The sequence below is a fragment of the Myotis lucifugus genome, unplaced genomic scaffold (genome assembly GCF_000147115.1).
Source record: "Myotis lucifugus unplaced genomic scaffold, Myoluc2.0 scaffold_111, whole genome shotgun sequence".
Lineage (NCBI taxonomy): Eukaryota > Metazoa > Chordata > Mammalia > Chiroptera > Vespertilionidae > Myotis > Myotis lucifugus.
The window spans coordinates 2,466,409-2,487,612 of NW_005871159.1; the positions used below are offsets into that span (position 1 = coordinate 2,466,409).

The window sequence follows — 21,204 nt, forward strand, 5'->3', positions numbered from 1 at the left end:
AAACATCAATGACGAGAGAAAATCCTTGATTGGCTGCCTCCTGCAGGCCCCACACTGCGGATCGAGCCCACAACCCGGGCATGTGCCCTGACCAGGAATCAAACCACGACCTCCTGGTTCATAGGTCAATGCTCAACCACCAAGCCAGGCCGGCTGGGTGACAAAATATTCTTCATTATACTCAAATGGTCAATCTTTTCTATTGGAACTTAAGGCCTGAGGGCAGATGGGTTGAATAGAAGTTGTAGGAGGAAGAACAACCTCCTACAAATCATTTACCACTGTCTACTGGCCTACATGTCAATCATAGTCTCTCTCTACTGTGCGCACCTCACTACACTCATCCAATGAATAAACATACTTCCTCTAGAAACGGAAAATGGTGAAAAAGTTGCCTTTATGTAATTGAATCATGAAATATTGTCCCTAATGTTCATAGCGTATGAAAGTGTGTCCAGTCACTGTTACTTAGGAGGTAAAATATCTAAAGGATATATAGAAATATTAAAAACTCCTTTTCAGATTTATCAACTTGAAGTTTAAGCAATAAGCTTAGTTAGTATTGGTGTAATTTGAAGTTGAGCATGAAAAGAAGATGATGCTATGTCAGAATCATTAAATAACATTATCTACCATCTGATCTATAGATAAATAGAGATGGTCTCAATGAAAGTGATATATGATATTTCTGGCTTCTTTCACATAAAATGAGAACAAGTACAAATGGAGACACAATGAAATAAAAAAAGCACAAAACAGCACTTAAAGTTGATAATGCAGTTCAACATGATCATGCAAGCAAGCACACTTAATAAGACAAAGAGAAATACAAATGCAATGTTCCTGTGTATGGAGTTTACTTTTTATTTACGTTGTGGGAAATTATCATTTAAGTATTCATAACCTGGCAGAGTGTTATACTTTTTTGTGTGTTTAAACTATTCAGACATTTCATTGCTTTCTTTAGTTCAGTTGATAGTCCACATAGGCTTCTGAATACCTGGCTAGACTGACCAAGTCTTAATATATGTGCATGGCTGCTTTGTACACATGAAGAAACAGCCAGTTTTAAGTATGCATATGAATACAGATATAACTTAAATGTCAGTCAGACACTAAAGCTTCTGAGACAGGTAATGTGGTGTAACAGAGAATGTGTACAATTTGGAACTAGATTATGTTTTGGGCATTTTTGTTTCTTACAGGTAAAAAATGGAAATAACCCAGAGTAGAATTATTCACCCTCAACATTATTGAAAAGTTGGGCTGGATAATCCTTCGTTGTGGGGGCTGTACTATGCATCGTGGGATGTATAGTAACCTCTCTGGTCTCCACCCTCTAGATGCCATTAGCACTCCTCCACTTGGGACAACTGAAAATGTCTTCAAACATTGCCAAATGTCCCCTGGGGGCAAAATTAATCACCTCACTGCAAACCCCAGACGTGGCGGATTGTTGTGCGAATCAAAAGAGATAATTGTTACTATCTTTATAAAGTGAAATTACCTTATGCATATTGTATCTCTTTATATAATAGTAGAACTAATTTCCCAATCTTTTAATTAGACTAATTATACTATACAATAAATGGCTTTGCTCTCTTGTGGGAAAATCCAGAAACAAAGCCAGGTCTGGCAGTTCTTCAAGGGCAGGATCATTCCTTAGTCACAATTTTATCCGCATTGCCTGACAGTTTCTGACACATGTCATCTCGCCATGAGTCTTCTGTGAGTGAAAAGGAAAGTCTTAAAAGGACTCTTACTGTGTGTATTCTTAAGAAAGTCTTAATTCTAGTGAATCTTAATGAATTACTTGTATTTAGCATTCCCAACATCAGGGAAGTTTTCAGGGCAAGGAGGGCATAGCCAGTAGAACAGAACAATCTTAATCAATACTATTATCAATCATATTTCTATATCTCCTATTACATATTTTTCCAAATTGTCAGAAAATTAGCAGATTTCTATTACTATGGGAGTATTCCATGCTACTGTCTGGGTCACTGCAATAGAATTGCTAATTCGTTTCTCTCTTATCAATTCTTGCAAACCTCCATTTATTCTTCCAGAGTTTTAAAAATACAGAGTAAATCACATCAGTCCCTATTGCAAGTGGAGTGAAATTTCATTTTCTTAGAATGTCTGACAGGGCTCCTCAGGATCCGGCTCTGGTGCACTTGTCCAGCTTCATCACTGGCTACTTGTTTGCTTGCACACTTTCAAACAAAAGCTCTCCTCAGTGCCAGGCATCCCCCAAAGTTCTGGCTCCATTTTATTGCCTTTTTCCCTTCTGTAACAATCTCTTTTACCTTATTTTTCAACTATTATCTATTTGAGATAATTTTCCATTTTATCTCTAACTGTAACTTATCTCCCAATCTCTAATCTCAGAAATTCCAAGCACCCGATGAATATCTGAATAGCTCCTCTCCCATATATTGGTCACCCCAAACTTACTAAAGGCAGAGCTTAGGCAATCATCCTCTTCTTTCTTACATCTCCCAATCTGCTATTGGAACCTCCATTCCCCAAGATATTCTGACTATGGACAATGGAGTCACTGTTGCCTTCTTAGCATCAGTTCCCAAGTCAGGAGTAGGCAAACCCTTTCTATTTCCTCTCTTTTGTATTTCTTTGATCTGTACCATCCTCTTCATTCTGATTGCCATCAATCTCCTCCAGATCCTCAATGCATTTCCTCTAAATCCAAACAAACGGAACAGTGTCCTAACAAGTCTTTCCATTTGGTGTATGCTCCAACCCATTCTTCACCCTGCTTCCTGCTGTCTCAACACTCTTTCTAAAATACAGCTTCCTACGGCCTCCTCCTCTATTCTAAACTCTTTGAAGGCCCCTCAAAAGCTACTGAAGTAAATAGAAGTACTTTAGTCTGGCATTCAAGGCTTTCCAAAAATATGGTTCCACTCTCCTGTTCTTCTCAACCTATTTCTGATACTGCAGCCAAAAATAATAATAATAATAATAATAATAATAATAATAATTTAAAAAATGCCCCACACCTCTGCATTCTTTATTCATGCCTCAATATGGAAAGTTATTTTCTCCTTTTGTCAAAATCCCTCCCAGGCTGTCCATTGTAAGTACTATTTATGTAATTGCAAGTGTTTATCTTATATTGCTTCATATCATAGTTGGGTACTTTAATTCTTTACTAAATCATTAGCTCTTTGAGGGTCAAAGATGAATCTCATATATAATCCCCCAGAAAGCCTATATATTGGAAAGGTCATGAACATTAAGAAAAAAAGCATGGGCCTGAATTCAGAAAGACTTGGACACAAATTCTGGCTTTACCATTAGATGTATCCTTTTGAACAAAATCCCTAATCTCAGTGAGGCTCAGTTTTGTCACATTTAGAATGATGACAATTAGGCTTACTTTCTAAGTTATAAAGATATGATATATAAAGCACCTAACACAATGTCTGGCATATAAGAGGTACTCAGTAAATGGAAGCTACTTTCATGGTAGTAGCTATTATTACATTGTAATAAAGAATCAATTCATGTTGGTTAAGCTACACTAAAATTAGCATAATAAATCTTTGTTGCCCCCAGGAAGTTATAATCAAATTGGGAAAAGATGTCACCACAATATGCTAACATAATTAACCATTCTAAACAAAAAGTAACATGAATGATAACATCACCAGTAAGTTCCAAGGTTGTCAGAGGAGTAAGACTTCACTTCTTTCTGAATCTCCTTTAAAGACACACAGGGCCTCCGTGAACTTTTGCAACATGGAACAGGGACAGGAATAAGCTTGGTCTAAGCAGTAAAGGGTTGCTTTACTTAGTGTTTCTCTTTCGAAAAGGTTAAGCTCATTTTAGATAAGCCATTTATCATTTATTTAGGTCACTAATTACTTAGTTTTTAAATTAACTTTTTATTAAAAGGCTTTCTACTATGGCGGGGGGAGGGGGGAATACTGGCTTGACAGGGAATATATGTCTGGTCATATATGTCTGGTCTTTAGGCTATATGAAAGCTCTTTTCTCCTGTCAAAACCCCACCATCCAGTCCACTCAGAGGACTGTTTATGTACTTGCAAGTGCTTATCTTATATTGTTTATAAAAGAGTCATTTTTATTCCAGGACCTCCATGATACCAGCCGCAAGTAATAAATTCTGGATATGTTTTCAACAGAAACCTTCTAGGAAACAGTGAGGTGATAAGCCCTGTTTTACAAGAGATTCAAAAGCAGGTTCACAGGGTAAGACTAAATGGCCTTTCTCCTTATCATAAACAGACAGAATCATCTTTCATGCTCACCCTCCTGCACCATTCTTTCCTCAGCATGCATGGCCCTGTTTGGAGGGGGAGAGCTAGGGAATTTACTAACTTTTCCAATTAGCAGGAACTAATCAGATAGACCAGTGCAGAGTTTATAGCTATATAACTATTGACTATGTAAGAGCAGTTCAAGTTTGTGTGGAACAATTTTGAGAGAGATGGGAAAATCAATTCTTGAGAATTTCAAATGGTGTTAAATCTACCTCCAAAGTGAATGTAAAAATAAGAAAGGATATATTTTTTTAAATTAATGGTGAGCCCAACTGGTGTGTCTCAGTAGTTGAGAATCAACCTAGAAATCAGAAGGTCACCGTTCGATTCCTCGTCCGGGCACATGCCCGACTTGTGGGCTGGATCCCCAGTGGGAGGTGTGCAGGAGGCAGCTGATCAATTATTCTCTCTCATCATTGATGTTTCTAACTTTCTTTCCCCATCTCCCTTTCTCTCTGAAGTCAATAAAATATATTTTTAAAAATAACGGTGAAACATTATTTTTTATGTTGTGCATATGTGTATGATCAAGAATGATTTAAGAGATTCCAGATAGTTTCCTTCCCTTTTCTCCTTCTTCCCTTTCAGAAGGAGAAAGGGGAAAGAAAATACCTAAAATCACCAAATATGGATTCATCTCAGAATCTTGGAATCACCGAGTATCTTCGTTGGAATAATGGCCCCAAGAAGTCCATGTGGTAATCATCAGAATATGTGAATGTTGCCTTGGTGGCAAAGGGACTTTGCAGATGAGATGAAGGATATAAAGATGGGGAAAGTACCTGGGATTAACCAGGTGGGCTCTAAATATCGTCACAAGTGTCCTCCTAAGAAGGAGGCTGAGGGAGAGTCAACTGCAGAAGAGGAGAAGGCAGTGTGAGCATGGAGGCAGAGACTAAAGTGACATAGTGGCCAGGCAAACAGCAAGAGGCAATGTGGGCAGAAAAACATCCCAGTCACTCAGTGAAGAAACTCAAGACAACCTCCAGCTATGAGGTTGTAGGGAGAAAGGGGTCAGAGAGGAGAAATGCTTAGAGTACCTCTCATGCCATATGACTCGGCACTTCTTGGTTGTGGCCTCTCCTCACAGAGAAGTGAGAGTAGGTCCAGGGAGAAGGGGAAGAGGTTCAAAGCTAGTTGGCTCCTGGACAATACAGGGCCTTCCTGTAACTATGACCCATGAGTTCCTGCTGTGGGAAGAAGCTCTCCCCAGGCCTATGAAGAGACTTCGACCACACACCTGGTGGCTTCCCCAGCAATGGTTATTGGGATAGGCACCTGGATCTCTTTTAAACAAGGCTAAACAATTGCTCCTTATTTTTAAAACATTTCCATTTCTGTAGCTATTTTTATATCCAAGGCAAATGGAGAGCCAGGTGGAGGCTCAGCAATGGAAACCTTGCCCCTGTTTTGGAAGCCATGTAAGTCAGCATGTCCTTCAAAGGAATTTCCCACCATGTACACCATTACACTCATATTATATTTGGAGAAAAGACGAGAGGAAGGAAGGAAGGAAGGAAGGAAGGAAGGAAGGAAGGAAGGAAGGAAGGAAGGAAGGAAGGGAAAGGAAGAAGAAAAATGAAACAGGAGCATTGGGGGCAAGAAAGTCCCAGAAAGAAAGAGAGATACCATCAGTGCTTGTGCGTGACTCTCTTTCATATGGAATTAATGGTGGTTTAATGGGGTATGAAAGGATGTTTTACTGGAAACAATGAGGAACAATTGTCTAGCTCACGTTTCATTTCACAGGTCATTATTGCATTAAGAAGTAAATCGACCAAGTCCGGTAAATAACAGTCTGCGTATAGCCGAGAGCTTCAAACCAACAATTTTAGCCATCACACTAATATCTCTGTCACTTTAACCCTTGCAGGGTAGTGCTAGGGGGCTAAACAATTACAGTCTTCACCCAGCTCTAGCAGGTGAGCATAATTCACTGCCCCGCTAGTTCCTTCTTCTGCAAAACCCAAGAGGCCATATTTTAGCATTGTTGTTTTGTTGATGAGCCAGCCTGAGCCCACTGCAGCTCTGGTGGCCTTGAACAACAACCCCCAGTTTAGACTGCAGGCAGCTTTAAACAGACTGCTTTCTCTGCAAAATTAATTGCTGCCAATGCTGTGCTCCCTCGTCGAAGCTTCTGCAAGCTCATACTCAGCTATTTGGGGAGGCCATCGAGGTGTCTGCGAGGCCAGGGGAAATGAGCTGCTTTTCTTTATTACAGGAGTTCACATTGGTGTCACTGAGCATCATCAGGCACTGGGCATCCAAGACTTTCTAGTGCCTAAACGCTGTTCCATGGAACTCAAGGGAGATTGGTGCATGAGGCAAATGCTGGCCATATTTAGAAGCACTAGCATAGCAGGTAAATATATCAAAGGTAGTACACAGTACACAATCATATTTAAAATACAGTGTGGGTTTACAGTGATGAGTACATGAAATACAGAGTTTATTATTGTATTATTATTATTTATGGAGTATTAATTATTGTATTGTTTTCCATATGAACTGTAAACCTGTTTGTCTCACCCTGTACATGTAGTAAAGTATATATTTCATTGCATATCAAAATAAGGTATTTTTCTGCTTCAACTTTAACAAAAATAAGACCAAAATCAGGTTAAGATTCATAATGTTACATAATCACATCACATAAACCAGATCATACTGACAATTTGCCATCAAAACCTGATGTCCAGCCTATAGAGCAGATATGAAACCCTCCGCATTTCTACACTAACTGAAACAAGATAAACAGTCTAGCTTGCTTCCTGTGAGAGAAGAAATCTTTCAGTTATAGCATCAGTATTCCAAGTTAGTATTTCTTATTCCATATTCTCCCACCTTCTGCAACTAAAACTTAGGCCTTACAAAGGACCATAGTAGGATGATTAACCTCCCAAAGATGTCCATACCCTAATCCTGAACTTGTGAATATGGCAAAGGACTTTGCAGATGTGATCAAGGTTATAGGTCATAAAGTGGGGAAATTATCAGAGTGGACCCAATCTAATACTATAAAACTTTAAAATGCAGATAACTTTCTTTGGCTGGAATCAGAGAGATGCGGTGGAAGAGAAGGCAGGAGAGGTTCTTGATACAATCTAGGGACACAAATCTAGGTCGCTGGCTTTGAAGATGAAGGGAGCCATAAGTCCTAGAAGCTGGGCATGACCCCCAGCCTACAACAAGCAAGGGAATGGGGACCTCAGTCCTACAGTCACATGGAACTGAATTCAGAAAAAAAAAAAGTGAGATTGGATGTGAATTCATTCTGAAGACTTCAGAAAGAAATGCAGTCCTGCCAACATCCTAAATATGGCCTTGGGGGACACAAAGTTTAGTATACTAAACTTTTGACCTACAGAACTATGAGGTAATACATGGATGTTGTTTAAGCTACTAAATTTGTTATGGCAGCAATAGAATACTAACACAAGGACCAGCTCAGATATGATGCTCAAATGTTCAAGTCATAATCCCAGCCAGGTCCATGAGAAGTTGGGGCAACAAACTAGTGGTCAGTAGTATTTCACTCATCGCTTATCCTGAGCCAGCTATGGAGCTAAGTATTTTATGTGTCTTTTATAGTTCTAGGGTCTGCTCCTTTGCCTCTAAACTTTAGAGTCTAAAGTGTTTAAGCAGAAAGAGAGAACACAGCCTAGGTGTAGAGATAGGCTGGTTTCCACTGGGGCTATGCTCAAGGAAAGGTAAGGGAAGAGGTTATTACCCTCAACCGCATTTAAAAATTCAACTTTGACTCCCTTTCTCCATGGCAATTACTCTCAGGAACTTCTATTCAATTTTTATTAATATTTCTCCTGAGAAGGACCTAAGCAAATTGGAACTGGGTCCTACAGGGAGCCCCTAATTCTGTAGTTGAAAGATTGGCTTCCAGATGTAGGAAAATTTATTTTCCTCTGTCTCTCTTTTCTTGACATGCTTTCCATAATAACCAACTCATTTTTCAGAATTCCCATTTGTTACATAAATGAGTTTTACTATCATTATTCTTATTAAAATAATGATACATATAGATGATTTTCTAAAATGGTAACTTCCCAGTTGATCCCTCTGAGCAGTGGTATTAAAGATCTGGACGGCAGACAGGTACAAGGCAGAGTCTTCTCTTTTTTACTGTGTGTTTTACTGTTTCATTTATTCACTCAACCAAAATCTTGAAGGTAATTTCTGAGTCACAAGTATAGGCCATTAGATGGTTGCCTGATGCCAAGAGGCTCCATCAAGTGACCTTCGAGAACAGTTTTGAGTAAAATTTCCCCACATTTTATTGAGATCTATTCACATTTCTATGCCTTTGTTGTATGAGAAACAGTAACATCAGTATTCCACAAGCAGGGACATTTTTGAACACCTGTAACTAAAAGAAATTATTTTACTTTTTGCCATGGCAATATACTGGCTCTCTCTTTTCCCTTTTTCATTTTCTTTTTTTTCCCTTTCTTTCTCTTTAAAAAATTCCTACCTTATTATTTTTAGGAATTCATGTGTTTTCATTTTTCAAATTTTAATAATAGAAGAATCTTGCATTTCATTCTTTCGGTACAGTAGTATTGAAAGATTTAGTAGATAGAAGCTCAAATTTCAACTGGTTTTATACCTAAGACAGATAGATGTTGTTTGTCTGTTGGATTATTTTACATTTGTGTATGTGCATTTTAATGGAAGGGAATACTTAAGCAGCCCATCAATAGTTTCCTTACCAATAGGTACCAAACAAATTCATGAAATTTTCTCATTTCAATTTCATGGATTTAAAAGATTGTTTGATCTAGTTTTCAGTTTATCTCCATATATTTGCATACTCACTAGATATAAAAACTAATGCAATTCTTGACAATTTGAATGTAATAATTAAAAATATACTATAGATAGCATAAGGATGGAGCAAAATATTTTTAAAGGTCAGAAATCTAAATTTCTTTGAGAACATAGTTTATAACAAAGATGATGTTTTAAATCATGGGAAAATAGAAATTCTTCAATTAATGATGTTGAAGCATTTGACTAATCACCTAAGGAAAAAATTTATATCTTTTCCTTCACAAAAATAAATTCTACATGGGTTAAAGATTAAAAAAATGAATCATTAGAATTAACAGAAAATATTAATGAAGTTAAATGATCTTAGAGCTGTGGAGATCTTTCTTAGCATACATAAAAATCTAGAAACCATATGAAAAGATTTGAGAAATTTGACTATAAGAATTAAACATGTCTACAAAGAATATTAAAATCTAAACTAAATTAAGAAAGTAGGAAAAATCTTGCAACTCATATGAAAAAAAACTAATTTCTACATTTTGGAAAAATCATTCACAAACTAATGAATATAAAAAATAAGCCAGTCTAAAAAGTGAAGACTAAAAAACAATCTGTCATATATTGACTATCAGATGAAATTTAGAATTTTTATGCTTGAAAGAGGCATATTGGGTCATTATAAGATTGCTGTTTTATTATCCTTAAATATTGCTGGGTTCCAACCCCAGCGGGTCCAGGGGTCCCCAAAGGTGTGGACAGAGTCAGCGATGAAGGAATGACATGGAGACAGCCTTCAGTTGATCAGCAGCCTAGCCAGGATCTCTAGCCAGGAACTCCAGCCAAGTTCTGGTCCGGATCTCCAGTGAAGTTCTGGTTAAGAGCTCCGGCCAAGTTCTGGTTAGGATCTGATGTTTATTGTCTTGTTACATCTGTATTTATACCAGTCGATTTTAATCCTGTCAATTTCTATTGCAAAGGTTAGGGCGTTTCTTATCTCCATTCCAGGGATTAAAGATTATGTAGCTTAAGTGTGATTATTTGTAGTTAAAGTGATTAACTACCCGCCTGGCACTTAGTTAAGGGGTTGTATCCCCTCCCTAACCTCAGGGAAAAATCCCCACCTGGGGAAACAACCTTTCTCGGAGAGGTGACCTTGGTTAAAACACATGGCACTAAGGAGAGCAAACATATTAAGAACAATATGCTATATATGCGAGGTCCCTTGAAACATATGCTGTGCAGAGGTTTCTTTCCTGCAGCGACTGTGTCAAGCAGCAAGGATGGACCGGCTTCCGGCAAAAAGGCTGTAATGTGGAAATCATAAAAAGAAGATACTAAAAAGTAAAATTATTCAAAATATATTAGCAAGCCTTGTAAGGGAGTGGATGCCCACTTCCTGGGAAAAGTAAAGGTAATGGTCATCCATACATTGAGTGGGAAGTGGAACATATTAGCCTTCAGGGAACCATCCAAATTAAAAATGCTGTAAGATTTTTTTTTCAACTGGCATATATTCCTATCAACTAATATGAATATTTCCCAACATTCATTCTGAAAATTACACTAATTCCAAGGATCACTAATGTGTAGTGTAAACAAGTATTCTCTAGTTAAAAAGTTTAAGAAATACTGCATAACACAAATTTAAATATTATTTTAAAAATTTAATTTCAGGACTTATCAGAACCTTTAATATTTTAATGCACATGATGAATCTCCAAAATGGCAACAGAGTTTTCAAAAATGTATGTGGCCATGAACAATCTCCTGAGATTAATGAATACGGAACATTCTTTTAAAATGCTACAAAAAGATTTTGTGCTAGGAGCTGAGAGAACCCCGGCCCAGTTCTGTGTGAAGTGGGTGGCGGAGCCCGGGGTCCCTGGAATGGCGGAGACTCTCTCAGGCCTAGGCGATTTGGGTGCAGCGGCTCTGAGCTCCGCCTCCTCTGAGACGGGACATGGCACCTCCTGCGGGTGATCGATCTGCGGGCGGAGCTGAAGAAACGGAGCGTTCTGATGGAGAGGCTCAGAAAGGCAATTAAAGATGAAGGGGGTCATCCTGATGAAATTGAAATTACCTCTGAAGGAAACAAGAAGACATTAAAAAGATCTAACAAAGGACGTAAACCAGAAGAAGAAGGTTTGGAAGATAATGGGCTGGAGGAAAATTCTGGGGATGGACAGGAGGATGGTGAAGCCAGTTTGGAGAACTTTCAGGACATTGACATGATGGATATCAGCGTGTTAGATGAAGCAGAAATCGATAATGGAAGTGTTGCAGATTGTGTGGAAGACGATGATGCTGATAATCTCCTAGAGTCTGATAGTAGCGAGCTAGAGGGAGAACTGAAAGAGCTTCCTGAGCAACTTCAAGAACATGCTCTAGAGGACAGAGAAATTATAAATAACTTAGATGCTTCATCATCTGACTTCACTATGTTACAGGAAATTGAAGAGCCATCCTTGGAGCCAGAAAATGAGAAAATACTCGACATTTTGGGGGAAACTTGTAAAGCTGAGCCAGTAAAAGAAGAAGGTTCCGAGCTGGAACAGCCATTTGCACAGGATACTGCTGGAAGCCGGTCCATCCTTGCTGCTTGACACAGTCGCTGCAGGGAAAAAACATCTACACAGCATATGTTTCAAGGGACCTGGCGTATATGGCATACTGTTCTTAATATGTTTGCTCCCCTTCTTGTTGCTATGTGTTTTAACCAAGGTCACCTCTCCGAGAAAGGTTGTTTCCCCAGGTAGGGATTTTCCCCTGAAGTTAGGGAGGGAATAAAACCCCTTAACTAAGTGCCAGGCGGGTAGTTAATCACTTTAACTACGAACAATCACACTTAAATTACATAATCTTTACTCCCTGGAATGGAGATAAGAAACGCCCTAACCTTTGGAATAGAAATTGATAGGATTAAAATCAACTGGTATAAATACAGATGTAACAAGACAATAAAAGACAGAACTTGGCTGGAGATCCTGGCTAGAGAACCTGGCTAGGCTGCTGATCAACTGAACGCTGCCTTCATGTCATTCCTCCTTTGCTGACTCCATCCACACCTTTGGGAACCCCTGGACCTGCTGGGTCTGGACCCTAACAGGATACAAGTAGCGTTCGGCCAGACAGAAAGCTTTCGGAAGAAGAGGACCTTTATGGCCAGCGAGTCAACAGCACAAGCTCAGTGGAGCAAGGCAGACACCCTGTTAGCGGTAGTGAAAAGAGAGCCCGTGGAGCAGACAGGCGGTGACGAGAGGATGGACTGTGAGCCTGTAGGGCTAGAGGAGCCAGCTGAGCAGAGTAGTAAAGCCTCAGAGCGCACAGAAGCCTTTAGCGAGGGGGTCACAGAAGCACCACAGGAAGCCTCAAGCCCAGATCCCAGAGATAGCAAAGAAGACATGAAGAAGTTTTCTTTTGAAGCTTGTAATGAAGTCCCTCCAGCTCCTAAAGAGTCCTCAGCCAGTGAGGGTGCTGATCAGAAAATAAATTCTGTCGAAGATGATTCGGATACAAAACGGCTTTCCAAAGAGGACAAAGGTCTTAGCAGTTGTAGAAATTTTTGGGTTAGTGGACTTTCTTCCACCACCAGAGCTACAGATTTGAAGAATCTTTTCAGCAAATATGGAAAGGTGGTGGGTGCCAAGGTTGTGACAAATGCTCGGAGTCCTGGAGCTCGCTGCTACGGCTTTGTGACAATGTCCACAGCGGAAGAGGCCACAAAATGCATTAACCACCTGCACAAGACTGAGCTCCACGGAAAGATGATCTCAGTGGAAAAGGCAAAAAATGAGCCTGCTGGAAAGGAAACCTCTGACAAAAGAGAAGGTGAAGGGAAAAAAGAGAAGTCCAGCACCAGCGACAGATCAGCAAACCTTAAAAGGGAAGATAAAGCTGACAGAAAAGATGATGCTAAAAAGGGTGAAGATGGAAGTGGAGAAAAGAGTAAAGATCCAGATGATCAGAAACCTGGCCCTTCAGAGCGATCTCGAACCACAAAATCAGGTAGTCGAGGAACCGAGCGGACTGTAGTAATGGATAAATCTAAAGGTGTGCCTGTTATTAGTGTCAAAACATCGGGATCCAAAGAGAGAGTTTCTAAGAGCCAGGATCGCAAATCAGCCAGCAGAGAGAAGCGGTCTGTTGTGTCCTTTGATAGAGTCAAAGAGCCTCGGAAATCAAGAGACTGCGAGTCCCGCAGGTTGTGTGGGCGCAGTGAGCAGGAGCAATGCATGCAGGCACTGTGGGAGCAGGAGCAGCGGGAGCAGCGGGAGCAGCTGGAGTATGCCCGAGAGAGGCTGGCCTTCCATCGGCACCGCCTGGAGCGGGAGCGGCTAGAGCGCGAGCTCAAGCATGTGGAGCATGAGCGCAGGAAGGAACAAGAGCGCATTCACCAAGAGCGGGAGGAGCTACGGCGACAGCAGGAATTACGCTATGAGCAGGAACGGCGGCCTGCTGTGCGGAGGCCCTATGATGTGGATGGCTGGCGAGAGGATGCCTATTGGCCAGAAGCCAAGAGAGCTGCCCTGGATGAGCGTTACCATTCTGACTTCAGCCGCTACGACCGCTTCCATGACTTTGACCACAGAGACCGGGGCCGCTACCCTGACCACTCAGTAGACAGGAGAGAAGGTTCAAAGTCAATGATGGGAGAAAGAGGAGGACAGCATTATCCTGAACGCCACGGAGGACCAGAGCGCCATGGACGGGACTCCCGTGACAGGTGGGGCGGATATGGCTCTGACAAGAGGAAGCGCGAGGGCCGGGGACTGCCTCCTCCATCCAGACGTGACTGGGGGGACCATGGCCGAAGAATTGAGGGCGCTACTGATGGAGGCATGATAGACAGGGACCACAAGAGGCGGCAAGGTGGTGAGAGAAGTATGTCCGGTCACTCTGGGCGAAGTCACATAATGAACAGGGGAAGGATGTCAGGATGTGGCAGCTTTACCCCAGATGGGGCCTCTCGGGGTCACGTGATCCCGCGTGGTGGAATGCAAGGTGGATTTGCTGGCCAGAACCGGGGCAGCCCACCCAACGACGCTCCCTTCACTCGCCGCTACTAAGTGCTTGGAATCCTGTGTTCCGTCATGTGGCAACCAGAGTATGTTCTTTTAGGAGTTATCTTAAACTGTGTACAATAATCTTTTTTAAAAATTAAATCTTTATTGTTCAGATTATTACATTGGTTCCTCTTTTTTCCCACCATAACTCCCCTCCACCCAGTTCCCACCCCACCCTCCGCCCTCACTCCCCACACACTGTCCTCATCCATAGGTGCACAATTATTGTCCAATCTCTTCCCGCACCCCCCACACCCCTTTTCCCCCCACCCCCAGGAATAGTCAGTCCATTCCCTTTCTATGTCCCTGATTCTACCAGTTCATACTGTTCATCAGAGATTATTTATTCACTTGATTTTTAGATTCACTTGTTGATAGATGTGTATTTGTTGTTCATAGTTTGTATCTTTACCTTTTTCTTCTTATTCCTCTTCTTAAAGGATACTTTTCAGCATTTCATATAATACTGGTTTGGTGGTGATGAACTCCTTTAGCTTTTTCTAATCTGTGAAGCTCTTTATCTGACCTTCACTTCTGAATGATAGCTTTGCTGGATAAAGTAATCTTGGTTGTAGGTTCTTGGTATTCAGCACTTTGAATATTTCTTGCCACTCCCTTCTGGCCTGCAAAGTTTCTGTTGAGAAATCAGCTGATAGTCGTATGGGTATTCCCTTGTAGGTAACTGATTTTCTTTCTCTTGCTGCTTTTAGGATTCTCTCCTTGTCTTTTGCTCTTGGCATTTTAATTATGATGTATCTTGGTGTGGTCCTTTTTGGATTCCTTTTGTTTGGGGTCCCAACAGCAGACTAGAGGATCGCAAGAATCAAGTCAAAGATTTGAAATACGAAGGAAAAAAAAAACACTCAACCAGAAAAGCAAAATGAAAAGAGAATCCAAAAATACGAAGATAGTGTAAGGAGCCTCTGGGACAGCTTCAAGCATACCAACATCCGAATTATAGGGGTGCCAAAAGAAGAGAGAGAGCAAGATACTGAAAATCTATTTGAAGAAATAATGACAGAAAACTTCCCCTACCTGGTGAAAGAAATAGACTTCCAAGTCCAGGAAGCACATAGAACCTCTTTTTTTTTTATCTGCTGCCATATTGTAGCTCGATACAATGTGAATTTGTTTTTTGGGGTTTTTTTTTTTGTAATAAATGTGTTTCTGTTCACAAAAAAAAATGCTACAAAAATTTTACATTAAGTAAATCTATAATATTTACTTTGTGAAACAGTTGACTGGCAAACTAAATTTGAATTTTTAAAATTTTCACTCATTTACCAGTTTTCATCTATTTATTCATTTAATCCCTCATTCCATGAATATTTACTAAACATGCCTTATGTTCCAGGGATTATACTAAAACTTTAAAGATTTTGTCTTCAAGGAATGCACAGTCTGATGAGAAGTCAGGGCTTGTAGAATGATGTCAGTAGAGCATGAGATGGGTTATAATAGAATTGAGTGATGGTAAAACAAGGGCATAAGGAGGCAGAGACCCAACTCCCTGTGTGTGGACGAGGCTTCTATACTGTCACACAGAGGACAGCCCTGTGTCTGCTACTTCTAAACACAACAATTTTCCTTCCCTCTTTCTTACATGTCTTTTGAAACTTTAACCAATGGTGTAGGCTAATGGCAAATTCTATTTCCTTCTTAAAGCCCTTGTCGATATCCCCAACTATTTGATCTCTCCAATGTACTTTGTGCCAATTTTATAACAACTACTTTTCTGTCGTGTAGCCTGGCCCTCCTGCCCCCGTGTGTGAGGGTGGGAAGGGTTTCTTACCTACCTTGATGCCCCTTTATGATATACCATCAGAAAGTAGTGCTTTGCTCTCACTGGGCACTCAATAAATATTTGTCTAAATAGGAAAACTGAAACAAAACAAAAAAAACTACATGAACTCACTGAGGGAAAAAGAAGCTACAAAAAAATTACTATAATAAAATTTTGGTCTCATGACCAAAGCTCATACTACCCTATGGGGTGTCATCACACAACCTCCAGTGGTTAATACTGGCAATGTTTTTCTTGGATGTGACAGAGACTAGTCTGTACATGAAAAATGGTCATATATATGGCCTTTTTGTGGATGCTATTACATTGCCTTTCAAAAATGTCACAATAATTGACAGTTGTTTTTTAACTAAAAATTCGATTTTCTACCGTGTAAAATGGAAATATGTAAGTTACCCAGTTAAATATATCTCAATATAGCACCCCACCATGACTCAGGCCACAAGATGATAATCATCTAGAAGTGGTTACAAGCCCAGACTTTGGAGTCAAATATAGATAATAAATCTTGGTTCTGCACATTCTAGCCGTGGGACCATGAAAAATGAGTTAACTATTCTAAATCCCTATTTCTTTAGATGCTGAAAAGGAATAACAATCCCTACATGTTAAGGTTGTTGAAAGGATAAATGGGAACATTTATAAACCACTTACCACAATGCCCGGCACATGGAATCTGCTGGATACATGGTAACTGTTACTATTGCTAGTTGGGAGGGATAATTGCTGGAATAATTGCACACTTTGCTTTGTTCTGTGTAGACAGGACTTTCTGTTTGATAAAAGCTGATAGATTTACAGACCTGATATTGGAGGATGCACAGAAAGAAGGAAGAAATCCTAGAAGGAAGGGACTGTGTATAATATGGCATAGTGTTAAAAACACAAAGTCAGTCCTGACTCCCCTATTAATTAGTTGTATGACTTGGGCAAGTGACCTAATGTCTCTACATCAGTTTCCACATCTACAGGTGGAGGGACTATCTATTTCAAAAGATAGATCCTGTTGATGGCATTCAATTACATGAGATAATTCATCTGAAGGTCTTAGCATAGAGTCAGAAACATGGTGACAGTTAACAGGTATTATTTGTTCATGGAAGACTCGAGGAGCAAGACAATCTCAAGGATAAAACGCCTAGACTGAATAAAGAGAAAAAGGAAATCATTCCCATGGATCCTATGCCTTTCCGCAACACCCTTTAAAAATAGCACATGAAAAACCACTCCAGTGCACAGCATGGACTATTTCGAAATGCAATTAGAAATGGTTATGCCGTTCACTGCCTGGAGACCAGGCAAGTCATGGGGAGGGAGAGAATAAGGTGAAGGAAAGGTGCTCTTTGGGTCTTGCAAAGTATCACTGAGAGCTTTATCCTCCTCTGCTTGGGATAAGAACCCCTGCAGCCACGTATTCCAAAGATTCTAATATTTTCTGAGACGCCACTGTGCCTTTATATTTTAATACCCTGACATCTGGAATCCTAAAAGTCTAATGTTTAACCATAAATATCTGCTGAGATTAAAGAGCTATATACCAAGTTTCAATCTTTGGGGCCTATAATTGCTTGGGAAAAGAGAATGGTATTTCCCCCTCTAGCTAGAAGAAAAAGGCCTCGGCGAGCACAGATATTTGCAGACAAATTTCCTAACAACCGTTCCCTCTCTCCATTCTGTCCTCTCATTCCTCCCTCCCTCTCCCGTCTCCCCGTTTTATAATACCATCTTGCTGTCATTCCCAGGACAAATGGGAGGAACGAGAAGCCTAGAAAGCTTAAAGAAAAGACACATTTCAAGTTCTAGCAACAAAAGTAGAGAAAATGCCGGCCACTGTCTGCGAAGCCGCCGAGCCTACGTCTCCGTCTCCACATTACTGAGCTTTCCCATTATTCAGCTGGAAACCTCTTCATCACTCTCCGAGCTGACAGTCAAATGCCAGCTTTATTTTCTTTTTTATCCACCTAATCTTTTATTTTTGATTTGAGGCCAGTCACTTTTAAGGTCTCCACTATGGTTTACAACTTTCTTTCTCAAGAGGCGACCAAGAAGTAACACAATTTGAAAAATGTTTCTTTCCCTCTCACAGTAAAGAATGAGAAACTCACCTGCCCCGCAGGTCAGACCCGGGCACTTTGCTGGGAAGGACGTCAAGGCAAGTGTGGGAAAAGCTTATCATGAATTTCAGTTTTTAATATAATGATTCAATGTAGAATTAAAAAAATAAACTTAGCATTGTACCCATTTTTATCCAGTGATGTGTATGAAAATGGCATTCTGAGGTCACTCAACTCCAATACTAGGAAAAATAATCTATGTTTAAGAAAAGGTTGGTGTTTTTTTCTGTGTGTGTGTGTTTGGTTAATGTTCTTTTCCCTTTTGGAAATATACCCAGTGTGTATATAAGCAAGTATGTTTATGTCTGTTGCTATTTGGCACAGAAAGCTATTCTTGATTTTTCATGAGAAATTAAAACTGCCCACTTTTTAAATTAATTAAAAGTATTAATTGTCTTCTTAACATCCAGCCTATTACTGCAAAGGCAGCCTATAATTCTATAGTAGTGATTCTGAAACCTTCTCACAGTGGAATCACTTGGGGAGGGTGTGTGTGTGTGTGTGTGTGTGTGTGTGTGCGCGCGCGCGCAAATACAAAGGCTTGGGCCTCACAAACACCTATTGACTCAAAACCCCCTCAACATAGGTATGAATGTTTAATGTCCTAGGTGATAAGCCAGCTTTGGAGACACTTTCCTTAGGACACGAAATGCATCTCCTAAACTGGAGAAAGTTTGGCAGGAGAACAGGGGTTTTTGGTTTTGTTTTGTTTGTTTTAAAATTTCCAGTCCTTTGTGGACCAATACTTTTAAAAATACAGTATAACTTATTAGACAAATTAGACATACAAAATAAAAGCCCAAGATTTATTTTTTAGATTCAACAGATACTGTCAGATTGTTGTGTTTCTAAGTGACTTAAGTGACAGCTTTCTGTAATTATCTCCCTGTGAACCGGTGCAAGAGTTCATGAGCCAGCACAGGACCACGCATGGGGTAATGCAACTCTTGGGCCACTGTCTGTGAAGCCGCAGAGCCTACGACTCTGCCAGCTTCCTTAACTTCAGCTTCCTCATGCACTGCCTGCTCCCAGCCCTGCTCCCACCCATTATCCATTCACTCCACAGCACCTTGTCTTGTCTTTTCAAAGAGTGAATAAAATCCTATGACCATCTTTCTTAAAACCCTCCATCACCATCTTATTAAAGGGCTCTGGCCTAGCTCCTAGCTAGCTCCAATTGTTCTCCTTCTCATTCACTACTTACCAGTGGCACCGATCTCCTTCCCACCCACCCCTCCGACACATTGAGGCCATTCAGGTCAGTGTCCTGGTCCTTCTCCCTAGAAGGCCACTCCCTCTGCTCAGAGCAGTGTGAATCCTCACTCCTCATTCAGGCTCATTGGAAATGTAACTCTATTTCAAATAGCAACTTCCTTACACACACACACACACACACACACACCCCTCAATCTACCTCTCTAACCCTATTTCACTTTTTTATAACTCTCATCACTATTGGAATACTTTTATTTATTTGTTCATAAGTTTATTCGAACCTGAGTTTGATGAAAGCAGGAATGTTGCCTTGTTCACAACGACAGCTCCATCCTTACAAAGGTGCGGGTAGAGTGGTCAACATGCATTCACTGAATAAATGAAAATACCAGCTTCAGTGCTTAGCACACTAAACACGCTCAGTTCATCTCCCTCTACCATCCTCATCACGTCTGAGAAACTGTCAAATGCCATAGAAACTAAAGCCCTGACTTTTTTTTTTCAGTTCAGTATTCCACATGTATGAACTGGTCTGAGAGGTGATGCTACCTATTTGTTGTCTGAGACTGACAGGAAATGAGTGAGAAGCAAAGTGGAAAGCTTTGATATCTATCTCGTCTTACCTAAATGGGATATGAATTTCAAGACTTTGTTTTTCTAAATGATTTTGGATTTTCAGATGATCAGATGCCGCCATAATAAAACCAAATCCTTTCTGGAATAAAATGCAAATGGTTCTCAGAGGATCTGCTTGGGATTAGCTGCCTTGCACTCTTTGTCAAGCATGTTTCAAAGTTGGCTGGAAATGCTAACTTACAGATAAGTACAAACCAAAATTAGCAGCTCACTTTCCCCTGGCTACACACCCTGCATTGCACAGATAAAAAGCCCACTGGCACAGCATTCCTCAGAGCTGACCCACGTGGGTAATTTTTGCTCCTGATGCTGGAGAATATGACAATATGAGGGACCTGTGGCTATCTGTCTGAGTGGGTAGTTTTGCAATGTGAACTTATATGTGCAAATAAAATGTGTTTTTTTCAAGTTAAAACTAAACCTCAAAGGCAATGGATTTCAAGCTGCCAATAAAACTGAGAAAGGCAGTGCCATGTGGAATAAAAGTGAGCGCTGGTTCCCATGGCCCTCATTTTCATCTTTGCGGCACTGCTCTTGCTGTTTTATAGAAGATCATAGATGCTTGTCTTGAAAGAGGAAAATACAAAATAGATATTCATGCTCTTGAGATTAACTTTGTACTTTTCTCATCTACCAGATTATGAACAGGAAAGTAGCATAGTAGAGAATGGTTTAAAAAATAAAAATGGACTTGAATTAGTGAAGGAGGGGTTTCTTCCTATTTGGGAGTCGAAGGAAAACATTACATTCTGTTCGCTCGCGGAAGGCACCACTTACTATGGGCTGTCTCCTTCCTTGCAAGAGGACACAGATTTTATTTTTAGTGAAGTGAACAGCAGATTCTACTGTGGGAATCCATGCAGTTGGAACCTATAGCAACCTCATTTAAAATGTTATAAAGATTTAAAACATCAGGAGTTTAAGGTAGTCAGTCATATATACCTCCCTCTTTATATTCAGCCACCCACACACATGCTCATGCTTGTCCACACATTGATAGTAAATGGTATGCAATAGTACAATACGCTGGAGTTTTACCATCATTGAATCATGTTTCACACCCAACACAGAGACTGATGGAAATAAAACACACAGCATTGCAACCAGGAGCAAGAGCATGTTGGTGCCTAAATAGTGTAGTTACATCACAAGGTTAGCAACTACCTAAGATTTCATCAAAGAACATTATTATTCACACATGGAGGACTAGACAGATATTTAAGAGCTATACCCAAATAGCTTTGGCACTCATCTTCACAGACAAAAGACTGCTGCTAAAA

General features: G+C 40.3%; 2 protein-coding genes across 2 annotated transcripts in view; one reads left to right on the forward strand and one right to left on the reverse strand.

The window, feature by feature from the left end:
• Positions 1–21,204, reverse strand: part of PKHD1 (PKHD1, fibrocystin/polyductin) — a 385,419-nt gene that overhangs the window by 72,393 nt on the left and 291,822 nt on the right. The gene's annotated exons all lie outside the window — the stretch shown is intronic.
• LOC102427443 (scaffold attachment factor B1-like) lies at positions 10,980–15,316 on the forward strand. Its single transcript, XM_014459627.2, is given in 5 exon segments — positions 10,980–11,058; positions 11,061–11,676; positions 12,207–12,251; positions 12,253–14,241; positions 15,238–15,316. Coding segments are annotated over 4 exon segments (2,646 nt in total). The 3' UTR covers positions 14,159–14,241; positions 15,238–15,316.